Source organism: Bufo gargarizans, chromosome 1, assembly GCF_014858855.1.
Source record: "Bufo gargarizans isolate SCDJY-AF-19 chromosome 1, ASM1485885v1, whole genome shotgun sequence".
NCBI lineage: Eukaryota > Metazoa > Chordata > Amphibia > Anura > Bufonidae > Bufo > Bufo gargarizans.
The window spans coordinates 510424503-510440442 of NC_058080.1; the positions used below are offsets into that span (position 1 = coordinate 510424503).

At 42.1% G+C, this 15940-nt stretch overlaps 1 protein-coding gene across 1 annotated transcript in view; it reads left to right on the forward strand.

Annotated features, from left to right (window-relative positions):
• Positions 1 to 14913: 14913 nt before the first annotated feature.
• DTX1 (deltex E3 ubiquitin ligase 1) overlaps positions 14914 to 15940 on the forward strand; it is a 51627-nt gene continuing 50600 nt past the window's right edge. Inside the window, exon 1 of the mRNA XM_044288653.1 lies at positions 14914 to 15163. Within this exon, the coding sequence (XP_044144588.1) occupies positions 14914 to 15163 (250 nt within the window). The remainder of the gene's footprint in view (positions 15164 to 15940) is intronic.

Genomic DNA, 15940 nt, shown 5'->3' on the forward strand with positions numbered 1-15940 from the left:
AAAAGAGGCTACAATTTGCACAAGCTCACCAAAATTGGACTGTTGAAGACTGGAAAAATTGTTTCTTGAACATGACAATAAGTTCACTGTACTAAAATTGTCCCCACAGTCCCCAGATCTCAACCCAATAGATTATCTTTGGGATGTGGTGGAACGGGAGCTTCGTGCCCTGGATGTGCATCCCTCAAATCTCCATCAACTGCAAGATGCTATCCTATCAATATGGGCCAACATTTCTAAAGAATGCTATCAGCACCTTGTTGAATCAATGCCACGTAGAATTAAGGCAGTTCTGAAGGCAAAAAGGGGTCCAACACCGTATTAGTATGGTGTTCCTAATAATTCTTTAGGTGAGTGTATATATATATATATATATATATATATATATACTCTTTCTGTATAAGATATATGTCTTCCACCTGTGTCCCTGTGCTTACTGTCAGGGTTGATCACTAACAATCCTGGTCTCCTCTACCTTTCCAGCGCTACCTTCCCAGCGCTCACTAATTAATCGCCAGGACATGCAGGAAAGGTAGAAGGGAACGGGGCTGTCAGCGATCACTGTTAAAAGTAAGTGTTAGACAGTGGCAGAAGGATTTGGCTTTTTTTGCAGAAAAACTAAGTCTTCTGCCTGTATCCCTGTGTCTAGCAATTACAGGGAGTGCAGAATTATTAGGCAAATGAGTATTTTGACCACATCATCCTCTTTATGCATGTTGTCTTACTCCAAGTTGTATAGGCTCGAAAGCCTACTACCAATTAAGCATATTAGGTGATGTGCAGCTCTGTAATGAGAAGGGGTGTGGTCTAATGACATCAACACCCTATATCAGGTGTGCATAATTATTAGGCAACTTCCTTTCCTTTGGCAAAATGGGTCAAAAGAAGGACTTGACAGGCTCAGAAAAGTCAAAAATAGTGAGATATCTTGCAGAGGGATGCAGCACTCTTAAAATTGCAAAGCTTCTGAAGCGTGATCATCGAACAATCAAGCGTTTTATTCAAAATAGTCAACAGGGTCGCAAGAAGCGTGTGGAAAAACCAAGGCGCAAAATAACTGCCCATGAACTGAGAAAAGTCAAGCGTGCAGCTGCCAAGATGCCACTTGCCACCAGTTTGGCCATATTTCAGAGCTGCAACATCACTGGAGTGCCCAAAAGCACAAGGTGTGCAATACTCAGAGACATGGCCAAGGTAAGAAAGGCTGAAAGACGACCACCACTGAACAAGACACACAAGCTGAAACGTCAAGACTGGGCCAAGAAATATCTCAAGACTGATTTTTCTAAGGTTTTATGGACTGATGAAATGAGAGTGAGTCTTGATGGGCCAGATGGATGGGCCCGTGGCTGAATTGGTAAAGGGCAGAGAGCTCCAGTCCGACTCAGACGCCAGCAAGGTGGAGGTGGAGTACTGATTTGGGCTGGTATCATCAAAGATGAGCTTGTGGGGCCTTTTCGGGTTGAGGATGGAGTCAAGCTCAACTCCCAGTCCTACTGCCAGTTTCTGGAAGACACCTTCTTCAAGCAGTGGTACAGGAAGAAGTCTGCATCCTTCAAGAAAAACATGATTTTCATGCAGGACAATGCTCCATCACACGCGTCCAAGTACTCCACAGCGTGGCTGGCAAGAAAGGGTATAAAAGAAGAAAATCTAATGACATGGCCTCCTTGTTCACCTGATCTGAACCCCATTGAGAACCTGTGGTCCATCATCAAATGTGAGATTTACAAGGAGGGAAAACAGTACACCTCTCTGAAAAGTGTCTGGGAGGCTGTGGTTGCTGCTGCACGCAATGTTGATGGTGAACAGATCAAAACACTGACAGAATCCATGGATGGCAGGCTTTTGAGTGTCCTTGCAAAGAAAGGTGGCTATATTGGTCACTGATTTGTTTTTGTTTTGTTTTTGAATGTCAGAAATGTATATTTGTGAATGTTGAGATGTTATATTGGTTTCACTGGTAAAAATAAATAATTGAAATGGGTATATATTTGTTTTTTGTTAAGTTGCCTAATAATTATGCACAGTAATAGTCACCTGCACACACAGATATCCCCCTAAAATAGCTAAAACTAAAAACAAACTAAAAACTACTTCCAAAAATATTCAGCTTTGATATTAATGAGTTTTTTGGGTTCATTGAGAACATGGTTGTTGTTCAATAATAAAATTAATCCTCAAAAATACAACTTGCCTAATAATTCTGCACTCCCTGTACTGTCAGCATTGACTGCTGACAGCCCCGCTCCCCTCTACCGTCCCGGCACATCCCAGCGGCTAGTTAGTTAGTGAGCACCAGGAAGATAGCAGAGCTGTCAGCGATTAGCCCTGACTGTAACACACAGGGAGACAGGTCGAAGGTATATTTTTCCATTATAAAGCCAGTCTGATGTAGGGTGGCAGTGCATTGGCCGGGTTTTGGGGTGGTCCCCCAGGCACTGTAAATATGTCACCACATGTTGCTGCTCTCCAGAAGGGATGATAAGGCATGATGCACCCCAATAGGAAATAAGGCCAGAGAGTCAAGGTTTTCAGTAAACCAGTGTTCTTATTTACTGGGGGAACTCAAGTGCAAAATAATACAGGAAAGGCATTAATCTGGCTTCTCCAGGCTCCTCTCTGGCCGAAGAAGGTTCTGTAGTGAGGAAAGGCCTGAGCTAGCTGTGCCCCTCTTTCTCTCTCTGTCAAAAGGCTGGTACTCTGGCCAAAGGTCTGGTGGCCGTGAGCATGGGAGGACTGGCCACAGACTCTACAGGGAAATTTCCTGGTCGGCCAATGCCCAGCGGGCTGCCCAAGCCCTCCTCATGGCCGCCAGCCAGATACATAAAGATCTGATGCTTTTAGCGTTAATTAATGTAGGAGCATCAGGCACTTATGCACCTGACATGCGGTCGAAGGTGCCCTCATGAATTCAACTGTATTGCCTTACTCTGGACAATGATACAGTTTCAAACTGGGGTGTAACTTGACCAGCATGCACTTTCTCTAATACTGGTGTCTTCATATGTGACACAAGGGTCTTTGGGCCCCTTCAGGCTCCTGGGCCCGATAGCAACTGCTACTGTACCTCTGTACCCCTTATAGCTACGCCTCTGGATACAGTCCTAGGAAACCATAGGTGTCATACATGACGTTTCTACGCCTCTGGATACAGTCCTAGGAAACCATAGGTGTCATACATGACGTTTCAGGGCGATAGGGGAACTTTTTGGTTTGGGTTGAATTTATTCTGACAGAATTGAATATGATGGCTGAATCAATGAAATCAGCAACCCTCGCAGTAGCGCCGCTGCATTCTCTCTGCTCACCAAGCACAGCCCAGTACATTGTATAGCGGCTGTGCTTGGTATCGCAGCTCAGCCTCATTCACTTCAATGTGACTGAGCTGCGGCTAGGCTATGTGACTGGTGAACATGACATCAAATGGCCTAGGCTTCTTCCTCCCTACAAGGTTAGCAATCTGGTCCAGGCAGCATGATGTAGTGATGTCACTGCATAGCCTGTGCCAAGATCCTGACATCTTCTGTATGGACCAACATCCTGTAGGCCACAGGACAAAAGTGATCTGCAGCCTGTAAGACAGGTAACGATAAGGCAGGAGCCTGTGGATCTGATATAGTTGAGAGGGGTGCTTTCCCAGCCCAATATGCCCAGGCTGTTGTCCCCCTGCACTTCACTAACCACACCTCTGGGCTGTTAATGCAAATTCCTGTCTCTCTTTCGTAAATATAAAGTAGTGGATTGCTATCTTTATACAACGTAATGGCATCAGCTCTGTTTAATGCCCATCTAGGGCATTGTTCAAGTCTATTTGCTATGTTGTTTGCTTCCCACTTGAAACCCGCAACATCAGAACAATTTCTCCTGGAACGTATCATCTCACCTATCAATATTTTTTTTAAATATGTGTTGGGGATGTCAATATGTTGCAAATAAGATGGTGTTTCCTGCCATATCCTTCTGGAATGTATTGGTGACTACTTGCCCAGTAGACACATTATCCCATAAAAAGTATTACTGTGCATTAAATAAGTCAAAATAAAGGGGTTTTTCCAGCCTGTATATATTGATAACCTTTCTTCAGGATAGGTCAACAATACAAGATTGGGGTCTGACACCCGTACACTACATATTCCTCCCTGGTAGCGCCCTCTACTGTTTGTCCTGCGGCCGAAATTCTGGTCCGGGTTCTCCTGGACTCAGTGGTGGACTAGAGATGTTCAGTAGCTTCCCTGTTTTCTTCCTTCTCCTTCCACCGAAGTGATATCACAGTGAAGCAGGTAAAGTGGCCCAGACACTCCTTCCTTCCATTTCATCCTTCTCCCTTCCTTCCCCTCTCTTTTTCTTTTTCTCTCTCTCTATTTGTTATTTCATACTTTCCTTCTCTCTAAACAGTGAAAATAGAGGAACAAGGGGCTGGGCCAAGGCGGGCTGGCATAGTTATGCTATAATTTATGCAAGTCTTACTAAATCAAGGCCTAAACATATCAGCAAATGTGTGTGCTCCAGCTCACCTGCCAGATTGAAATCCAGTGCACGGAAAGAGTCAGGTCAGACCCGAAAAACATAGGAAAAGAGCAATCCAGCACGTGTTTAAAATCTTCGTTGCGCTTGATTGATTGTTCGTAGCATAAATCTTGTTAATCTGATATATATATATATATATATATAAATTATAAAAAAAAAGATATATTATCCCCCCCCCCCCTTTAAGATCTAAGTCCTATAAGCAGTTTAGCTAATGTTATTGGGAATCATTGGTGTGGGTAATTATGTATTGTTCCTCTGCGATTATGTTATCTCCATTCCTTACTGATTAATAACAATATGGGAGACACATATATCAGCACTGATGTCACATATTATTTTTTATCTCAGTTCACACACTGCAGTTTTCTTATATGTATAATTATGTTAGCTTTTTTGCTATTTTGCTAATATAGAAGCTGAACTCATGAGAATAACATTAAAAGAATAATAATCGTATAGTGTTTTTTTGTATAGATTTTTATTAATTATGCGTTATATGTAGTAAGTTGATGTTTTTGACTGACTACTGCAGGTTTATTTGGATTTGGCTTGCTAATTCCTCAATCCAGATTTTGTCGGGATGTGGGGGCCCATCATGTGATTTAAACTGCCCAGCAGAGTCCGTCTCACTCAGTTACGATTAAGAACACAACTTGTGTTCGAAACGTGTCAACAGATGCTATTGTAGAGTGTTGTGTTCCTGTGGTTTATGCTACAAACACTCAATAAAGCGGAACAAAGATTTTAAATAAGTGCTGGATTCCTATTTTCCTAAATCAGGACCTACAGTATATGTCAAGCCACTTTCACACAGTTAGTTTTTGGTCAGTGTTTGATCTGTGATTTCCATCAGTTATTGTGAGCCAAAACCAGGTGCGGGTCAAAAACAGAACAGGTGCATATCTTTCCATTTTACCTTATCTCTGTGTAGCCTCCACTCCTGGTTTTGGCTCACAGTCACTGATGGTTATCCTGACATTACGGCTGAGAGTTGTAGTTCCCATACCCGTATTACACATGGGAATATGGAGCCATGTCTATAATGCAGAATGTTTGTACATGGGACATAGTTCAATCAGTGGTTTTCTTTTAGTTTTTAGTGCCATGCTTTTGCTGACAATAAGGAACAGCATGTTTCAATAATACATCACAATTTTCATTTAGTTTCATTGTGGAAGTTATTACATGATAGTTTATTATAGTTTGTGTATGTAGTAGTGCATGTAATAGCAATTTGTCCTGCAGAATCACCGAAACTGTAACAAAAACCCAACGGAATCCATTATAGTCAATGGAGTCTGTGTGCTGGATTCGGCGCTTTGTTAGGTCAGCTGTCTATGTCCACCGCTGCCCTGCTCTCCCCTGTGGACATGATACCCATGCTACTCCATGCTTCCGCCTTGTGCTCTAGGCTCTAAATCCAATTAAAAGGCAAGTGTGTGTTTCCAAATCCTTCCTCAACCAATGGTTACAAATCCTTGGGTATTTAAGGCACCCTCCCCAGTCGGAGGGTGCCTCAGCTTTAGGTTCCCTGGTGACTTACAAAGGTGTTCTAATACTCTTGTGCTATTGCGATTTACCTGCAGTTATCCTGCGTTTGTTCCTGTCTGCGCTCCTGCAGTTTCAGTTAACCATGTCTGTCTTCCTCGTCTTTGTTCCTGCCAAGAATCCAGTGTGCCTACCTCATCTGACTCTTCACTTTCAACCTGTCTGCTTGTTTATCTTGTGTCTCCCACCATCTATGCTTCATGTGTGCTGTCTGGATCTCAGAAACCTGCATTTAAGTCATAGTGACTGTTCAGACTATAACTGTGGTTCTCAAGTGTTTTTGTGAGTTGACCCATGTGTTTCAGCTGCCAACTACACCAGAACTATCCCAGGAGGTAGCAGCTTGGTTGGTTCACTGCAGCGAAGACCAGATCCTTGTACAGCGGTTAAAGGGTGAATAACAGACGAGTGCCGGAATAAAGCCCTTAGCGTTTAGTCCAAATACAAACTGGTTAGTTTGCACAGTGGGTCCACACTCGCTGATTCCTAACACAGTCCATGCAATGAATTTGAGCTGCAATACCAAACACAACCAATGGACAAGTGTGGTACTGTTTCTTGATGAAAACATGCAAATTTGCTCTGTCCAAAAAGAAAAGAAAGATGAGCCTCTAATGCCACCAGATGTAAGGTAGTTATCCAATAAGTCAAAGCTCAACCTCTTAAACTGGATAATAGCAAAGCCAGTACCTCTTCTGCAGACAGCTGTTTCAGGATGATTGCCCCCCATCAGTGCAGAGCACAGAGAACTTGCTTAACTGAGTTCTGTCCATGGGGATTGATGAAGGCAGCCATGGTTTTCTAAATCTGCACAATCTCTTTAGATTATGTGTGGGTGGTCTCCTCTCATTCCCACTGCCCCACTGTAACTACTTAAATAACACACCAAATAACACAAATTATCTACTTAAAAAGTATATTTTCTCTTAAGTAGGTGCCCTTCCATGAGGGCCTCTTTCCCCTAAAGCTGCTAATGCTGCCAGACAAAGCTCAAAATGTAGCCCTGACCAGCTAATCAAAATGACATTTTAAGTGGTATTACGTTTGCCAGAAATGCATCTCCCCTTAATATCATGCAACTTATATGTGCTCATCAAAGCGCAAACCACTATTTGTGCTTTAGCTCTGTTCTTCCTACAGTAAATATGAGAATTATGGAGTTCCGTCTTCAACTCGTCATATATATATTAGATAAATATTGGCTGAATTCATCATTTTCAAGAGGATCGGTATCAGGGGAATGATGGTTCAGGAGATTAGTATTTGAACAGGTGTCTGGCAGTGTCTATTCGACATAAACAAGCAAGCTTGGAAAGTCATCAGTGTCTAAGAAATACCGCCATTTTCCTTATAATCTACAGGCCTTTGAGGCATATTAATGAACTATTACCTATGTATGTATATCTATTTATTAGGAGTTGGCTGACATTATCTATGATAGCTTTAAATTCATCAGCTGCATTTTGTATTTGTTAGATGCGCCTGATGGCCAATATGTTGCTCTATATTTTTTTAATATGAAATAATAAATTGACATTTTTTAAAGGCTTCACCTCAGTCCAATATATATTTCTGTTTTGTTTTATTTTTTTTGTCTTGTGACTAGTTCAGCGTTAAGGATGATATAAAGACCTTCATAACCATATGCTAATTGGACGGTGTATGTAGTCGTTAGTGTTGGTTTTGTTCGTTCATGCACCTTCTTAACTAAAGCCAAGTACTGTAAGTCAAGGTAAGCAATCAGCGCCATCATGTTGAATTTCGTCCCAGATATCATAATTGTACTTTAAACTGTATAAAAATCAATAACCTGAAAGATATGAGTGTGCTGCCCCCCACTGGCAACATACTATATATTCCATCTGCCCATGAGCAGATTATTGACATTGTACTGACAACATTGAAGACCTACAGATTGTATCCACTATTTCTTTTGATCATACCTTGCAGATTTTTGCATGTAAACATAATGTCCATGTTGGCTCTTGTCAAAAGGGTTTTCTGGGACTTAGATATTAATGACTTATCCGCAGAATTCATCAGATCGATGGTCGTCAAACACGTCCCGGAGCTGCAGTACCCTGGCCTTCTTCTTCAGACTTGATCCACTGCATATATTTTCCGGCGTAATGATACTGGTATTAATGATCTATCTTGAGGATAGGTCATCACTAAGTCCAGGAAAACCCCTTTTATTACACAAAAATAATATCCCCTGAGGAAGCTAACGCGAAACGTGCGTCGGGGTGTCTGGAACCTAACCTGGTTAGTATATCTTACTATTTGCTTGTATCCTCTTATCTCCATACTTTGGCTATGCACTTGTCACTTTATATACCATACTGTTGAAGTTTGTTACATCCTATTACTGTGACACTGTTGTATATGGGATGGTATAGGCATTTGCTTGAGCATTTTTGCATGAGGACAGCAGTTATCAGCAGTATCCTATTATTCTGGGAATTGGGTCCCTACTTTTTGTCCTGTGTATTTTATCGCCTATGTATATGTTATTATATGTATTAATAAAGGAATTACTCATTTTCATAAACCTTTTTTGTCATGCACATTTAATTGGTGAGGTTTACACAAAAATGGGTATAGAATTGTAACAATATAATGCAGATACTAACAGGGCACCAAAGAAAAGCAAACTGCTGATAATGCGTGAAAACTTGCTTGTGTAGCGTACTGCATCCAGAGCCTGTGTATGCCTTCTTGAAGGAAATATAGGAAGATTCTCAAGTATTTGATGAGTGCTGTCCTTCATACTTCTCTTTTGTGGCTTTTCACTGGAGCTTATGGACAGAGCACCACCGTGTATGTTTGCTGGTCCCCAGCTACATGGATCCTGTTAAGGGTGCTGAAATTTACCCCTAAGATAGTGCCATCTCATTTATCATTCACTACTGTGTACAAAAGACACATGAAAGCCCGTCTGGGTTTTGCAAAAAAGTACCTAAAACACTTTCAGATTGTGAGGAACAAGATTCTCTGGTCTGATGAAACCAAGACTGAACTTTCTTCCCTCAATTTTAAGTGCCATGTCTGGAAGAAACCAAGCACTGCTTATCACCTACCCATGGCTGGGACAGGGAAACTGGTCCACTTTGAGGAAAAACTGAATGGAGCAAATTTCTGAGAAATTCCTAATGAAAACCCGATCTAGAGTGCCCTGGACCTCAGACTGGGCTGAAGACTAAGCTTCTAACAAGACAATGACGCTAAGGACATAGCCAAGACAACACAGGAGAGGCTTAGGGACAACTATGTGAAAGTCCTTGAGTGGCCCAACCAGAGCCCTTACTTGAACCCAATCGAACATCTCTGGAGAGACCTGAAAATGGCTGTCCACAGACGGTCCCTATCCAATCTGACAGAGCGTGAGAGGATCTGCAGAGCAGAAAATCCCCAAATCCAGGTGTTCAAACCATGTGCCATCATACCCAAGAAGATTGGAGATTGTAAATGCTGCCAAAGGGGCTTCAACTAAGTACTGAGTAAAGGGTCTTAACACTTATAGTAATGCAAGATTTTAGTTTAAAATTATTAATAAATTAGCAAATATTTCAAACATTCTGTTTTCACTTTCTCATTATGAAGTACTAAGTGCAGAATGTTGGGGGAAAACTTGATTTAAAAATTTTACCACAAGGCCGCAACATAACGAAAAAAAGGGAAAGGAACTTTCCGAATCCACTGTAAGCTATATGTGAATCCAACTAGTGGGAACCTCATTGATCCCAAGAATAGGGATCCAACTTCCCCTATTTAGCGAGGAGTGGGACTGGGGCTCCAATACCAAGCACAGCCACTATACAATGTATGACGCTGTGTTTTGCATGCTGCAGGGGGGAGCATTGGAGCACCATGGCCTCTTCAAATAGCAAACCATCAGTGGTGCTGGTAGTTGGACCCCCACTGATTAGATGATGAGGATAGGCCATCAATATTGAACTCCTAAAAAATGCTTTTAAAGTAATCCTCTAGTTTCAGAAAAAAAAATTCAGATTAACTGGAAAACGAACTGAACACTTTTATGGTGGCCTCCTATTCATCTTTTCAGCTGCAAATCTCTGCCACTTCCCATGGTTCTTAGGCTAGTGTTACAGTACCGTTATTCACTCCGACAGGCTGTTCCACAAGAGAACAGCACGCCAGAGTTCTCTGTGTCCACCATAGCTAGATGTTACTACAATGCCCATCGGACCCATTGACTATAATAGGATCCGTTGGATATCCGGTTGCCGGATCTGGAAAAGAACCGGAATTGGCAGATGTGTAGCTGAAAAGATAAATTGTAGGCCACCATGTAAGTATTCTTTTTGTTCACCAGTTAATTAGATTTTTTTCTCTAACCACTTTAGGCTACTTTCACACTAGCATTAATATTTTCCAGTATTGTGATCCGTCATAGGGTCTCAATACCGGAAAAAAACGCTTCCGTTTTGTCCCCATTCATTGCCAATGGGGACAAAACATAACTGAAAAAAACTGAATGCTCCAAAATGCATTCCATTCCGTTCTCATACTGGAGAGAAATGCAAAAAAAAGGGGGGAAGGGTTGTCCCTTCAGGGGAGAATGGTGCATCCGCACCTCTCACCAGGATACTGCTGAAAAACGTATTATTTGAAAATTAAAGGGGCAGTAACGTTCTAAAATATTCAAGTTTTAATGGTACGACTAAAAAACACATGTAAACCCCTTACAAACAAAAACAGACAGACACGCGTGGGACCCCGCTTACGCGTGGGCCGCCCAATAGGCGGATTGCGGTAGATGAGGCCCCTCGGGCTGACCCTTATTAACGTAGAGTGAGCCCCAAGGGTCAGGGGGAATCACACTAGGTGGTGAGAATAAACAGAAATGTCCTGAGTTCTGGGAAAGAGACACCAGGACAATGCCTAATATTGGTAAGAAAACAGTGGGTGGATCTTACCGGAACCAATGTTGATAGGCGCGTTTATTCAGCAAGCTCAAGAGGTCACCGGAAATGATGGTCCTTTCTCAGCGCCTTAAGCGGTGTCCTTCAGGATTGGGTTGTCTTAGACAGGGTCATGTGTTTGTGGAGTACCGCAGGGAGTAGATCTATCCCTGTTGCACCCTACTTGACCTGATATGACCCTGATACCCTAACACGGGATCCGTGCCCCGCAACTGGAGAGCAAACCGCAGCATGCAAGTCGATGGGGACCAATCCGTTTTCTCTGACACAATCTGACACAATAGAAAACGGATCTGTCCACTATTGACTTTCAATGGAGTTCATGACGGATCCATCTTGGCAATGTTAAAGATAATACAACCGGATCTGTTCATAACGAATGCAGATGGTTGTATTGTCAGTAACGGAAGCGTTTTTACTGAACCCTGCCGGATCCAGCAAAAGCACTAGTGTGAAAGTAGCCTTAATTATAGCAATAGTGTTATACTTTACATTAAAGGACAACATACATTATTTTTGTGTAGTCCGGTTGCACCTCCTCCCTTCTCTATTTCTCACTTCTCAATATTTTCTATACCCTTCTCCTCCTCTGGTCTCTTCCATTGGCTTCCCCTTTGTATTTCTTCTCCTCTGCCATGGTCTTGTGATCTCTGTTTCTTTTTTGCCTGGTCAGATACAGATGTAGCAGAGATAAAACACAAACTTGGTGTGTAATTACTGGAAAGGGGATAAGCGAGCACTCACACTATGGTGTCAAATAGAATTAATTTATTTATAAAAGCAAAGTGGATATAGATATAAGGTGTTGAAATAGATTAGAATAGTAGCAGCATTGATAGTAACAATAGCAGCAATCTGGTATCACAATAATGGCAGCAGTAGGAGGTCACATTAATGCTCCTGCTATGATTATGACTAATAGATATAACAAGTTAAATGAAACAAGTGATGAGAGTGAACAAAATGGTGAAAAAATAAAATAAAGATATCCCAAAAATTCTAAAAAATTGTATAATAAGTGTTGATCCACTTGCGAATATTTAGTGTCCAGTGCGTTGGTTGTTCGTGTTGAGGTGTATAGTCGCAAAGATGGTGCGTTATCACATCTCGTTATCACTGTGACTGTTAAGACTGAGTTCACACTTCAGTTATTTCCATCAGTTATTGTGAGCCAAAACCAGGTGGGGGTCGTAAGCACAGAACAGGTGCAGGTCTTTCCATTATACATCTCTGTGTAGGCTTCACTACTGGTTTCGGCTCACAATAACTGATGGACATAACCAATCAAATAACTGAAGTGTGAACTCAGCCTAAGGCCTCTTTCACACTACCGTATGGTCTGTTTTTCAGGGATCCGTTGTTCTGTTTTTTGTTTCCGTTGTGTTTCCGTTTCGGTTCAGTTTTTTCCGTTCCGTTTTTCTGTATGGCATATACAGTATACAGTAATTACATAGAAAAAATTGGGCTGGGCATAACATTTTCAATAGATGGTTCCGCAAAAAACGGAACGGATACGGAAGACATACGGATGCATTTCCGTATGCATTATGTTATTTTTTTGCGGACCCATTGACTTTAATGGAGCCACAGAACTTGATTTGCAGCCAAATATAGGACATGCGGAAACGGAATGCATACGGAGTACATTCTGTTTTTTTGCGGACCCATTGAAATTAATGGTTCCGTATATGGAACGCTATAAACGGCCCGCAAAACGGAAAAAAAAACGGTAGTGTGAAAGAGGCCTAACTCTGCTACTACCTGTCTTCCTTCTAGCCAGCACCAAAAGGGGTGTGTGTCTGCTCCCTACTGCTGACAGCAGTCCAGGTATTGACCATTATATACTTAGTCCTGACCTGTGATGATCAAGAACACAATAATAAAGGTTGTGGTGGCTTCCTGCATCCATGTCATCTACCACTAGGTCACATCTAATGGCTGCAGTGCCGCCCAGCTTCTCTGTGTCACAGCAGGAGATCTCCGGCTCTGTCTGTAATGCAGCCTCTAGATTTATGTGCATATATATAACACTGCGGGTCCTGGAGCCAATGTACAGAACACGCCACCACGTGTCTATCTAATCTACAGTATCTATCTATCTATCCTTATCTCTCTATCTCACATCTATCTATCTATCTCTATACGTATCTCTCTATCTCACATCTATCTATCTACTGTATCTATTTCTAATATATATATATATATATATATATATATCACATCTATCTACTGTATCTATATCATATATATATATATATATATATATATCTCACATCTATCTACAGTATCTATCTATCTATCTATCTATCTACAGTATCTATTCATATCTATATATTTCTATCTAATCTATCTATCCATCCACCTATGTAATCCATCTATCTGTAGTGTCTATCCAGATATATGGAGCCCCCTCACCCTCCCTCCATGCCTGCATTTGCTACCCCCAGTCTCTGGAGTATCTGCAGAGGCTGCAGACATGGGGAGCAGGCTACACTGGAGGATGACTGGGGAGCACAAGGAGCTGTATTGTACAGGTTGTAGGATGGTGGGGGATGGAAGGAAGAAGCTATAGAGAAGGAGAGTGACACTTCCCAACAGAGGAAGCAGCAGAAGAAGACGCGATCATGTCTGGTTCCTGCACCCAGAAGAAGCCGGATCCTGCGCTGTGATCTGCAGCTCATGGCACGGGGCTGCAGCACAGAGCATTGTATCCTCTGGGGTCACTGGCTCTGCTCACCCCACCCTCTTGGAGACATTGCTTCCACCTGAAGACTGTGCTCACATCCAGCAAGGAAAGCCTGAACTACAACCTCCTCTTCACACTTGTCCGCATCTACAGAGCCATCATCTGAGGAGCTCACAGACCATTCACCCCCCAGGAGACACCAAGAAGAAGCCTCCCTCCAACCCTGGGGGAACACCAGGCTCCCCACACTGAAAGCATGACACAAGGGAGGTCAGAAAATGGTCTGCTGACAGGAGAGGACCGTGAGTACTCCATGGTTACTGCTACAGTCTGTAGGATATATATATATATATATATATATATATATATATATATATATATATATATAGTGGATACAGATAGGGGGTCTCTCTGCATGCATGGCCTCACTCAGCTAATCTGATGTCCATTGTGATTTGATAATATCAGGCTGATGTATTGGTAGGACCATCAGTTTATGGGTTACCACTCATTATACACTTGTCCATATGTATAGATCACAGATGAAGCATAAAAAAATATAAAATGCAAATAAGCATACAAGTGTATGTATGGAGAGAAGCATTGCTGGTAGAAGCCAGGTTCTGGGTGTTTAGTATGCCAGGGCTGTAGAGAGTCTAGCACTGTGACAATGCATTAGACAACAAATACACAACATTATTTTCAGAATCTGTGTTTTTTTTTTTTTATGTTCTTTCTTTTTGCAGATGCCCACCTTTTTATGTTCTTTCTTTTTGCAGATGCCCACCTTTTCCAGTAAAAGCTTATGGACGTATGGCCTGAAGAGCTGACAACTGACTGTCTGGGCTCAGGACTTGTTTCTAGAAAAGCTTTCAGGCAGAGGACATTTAAGGGGGCCAAGCTACAATGTGCATCTTCGTGAGCCCTATAATTGTCATTAAAATACAATGTCTTGGGGCATCAACCTATAGAAAGAAATAGGAAATGCCGCCATAAACAAGCTCATATTATTGCTTTAATATCATATTCTGCATTTGTGTCCAACATGAAAACCAGTTGAGGACATGCCATGTCATCAGTACTCCTAAGCTTCCTCAATGCAAAGTTCTGCTCAAACCACTTGTTCCACCAGTCTTATTCCTGCGTGACGCTGGGGTGAAAAATTCTAGCGCCTGAGTTTTTCTTCTTCTTCTTTTTGCCATGTCACGTATTCTTCAATCAGTAAGCGGTCAAAATTTTGGAGGTCAAGGGGCTCCTCCAAGAGTTGTGGTCTGGGAATGGTTGAATGAGCATGGACGTTGGAGACCATATACTGCCACTGTGTGCCATCATATTGAGAATGCTTTACGAGAAGATGGACGGGGACGGGTGGCATTAGGGCAGGTGGACACACAGCTAACGCCATACGTCATTGACCTTCAGACTATGCACCAGTACCGCCAGGACACAGGTAATACTTGAGATATGTAAGAGATCTTCATTGCACGGTGTACAAAACGATTTGCTGTTCTTGTGATTCTATCATCTTTAAATCATGGGAACATATATTTTCTGTGTAAGGAATAGGTATTATGGCTAAATTAGAAAAAAAGTACGAATGTTTGGAGGGTGGCCATAGAGATGGCATCAACCAAAATGTGTAAGCTGTGCTCCCACTGCCTTCTCTAATATATCACTGTTCTTGTTGTCAAGAATATGCTAGCTGACACAAAAAAAAAAAGACAAAATGCAGCTATATTTTTGGGTAAAAATACTCTAGATTTCCCCCACAGACACAAGAGACTGGCCATTTGGCTTATTGTTGGAAAACCCCTTTAAGGCAGCACCTGAGAGCCCATGGCCAGAAGAAGTCAACACTGGTAAGAGGCTTGTGATCTTAAGTCCTCATGCACATTACTGTATTTTTCATCCAAGTGCTGTTTGCTTTTTTTTTGTGGACAGCCGACTGCCCCATTCTTTTCCATGTGGCCATGCACACATTCATGTTTTTTGTGGCTCAATGTGTCCGTTTCCCGAATTATAGACCATGTCCTAGTGTGGTCTGCACTGTGGATGGGAATGGCCATTTCTATGGGAGTGAGAAAAATGCGGAGCACGGACAGAAGTTATCTATATTTTGCCGATCCGTGGTTTTCAGACTGAAATATGGACACGGTTGTGTGCATGAGCACAGCAGGCGCAATGTCGTCACTTCACCATGGCTGCTACTGGGGAGAGCAGGATGTGT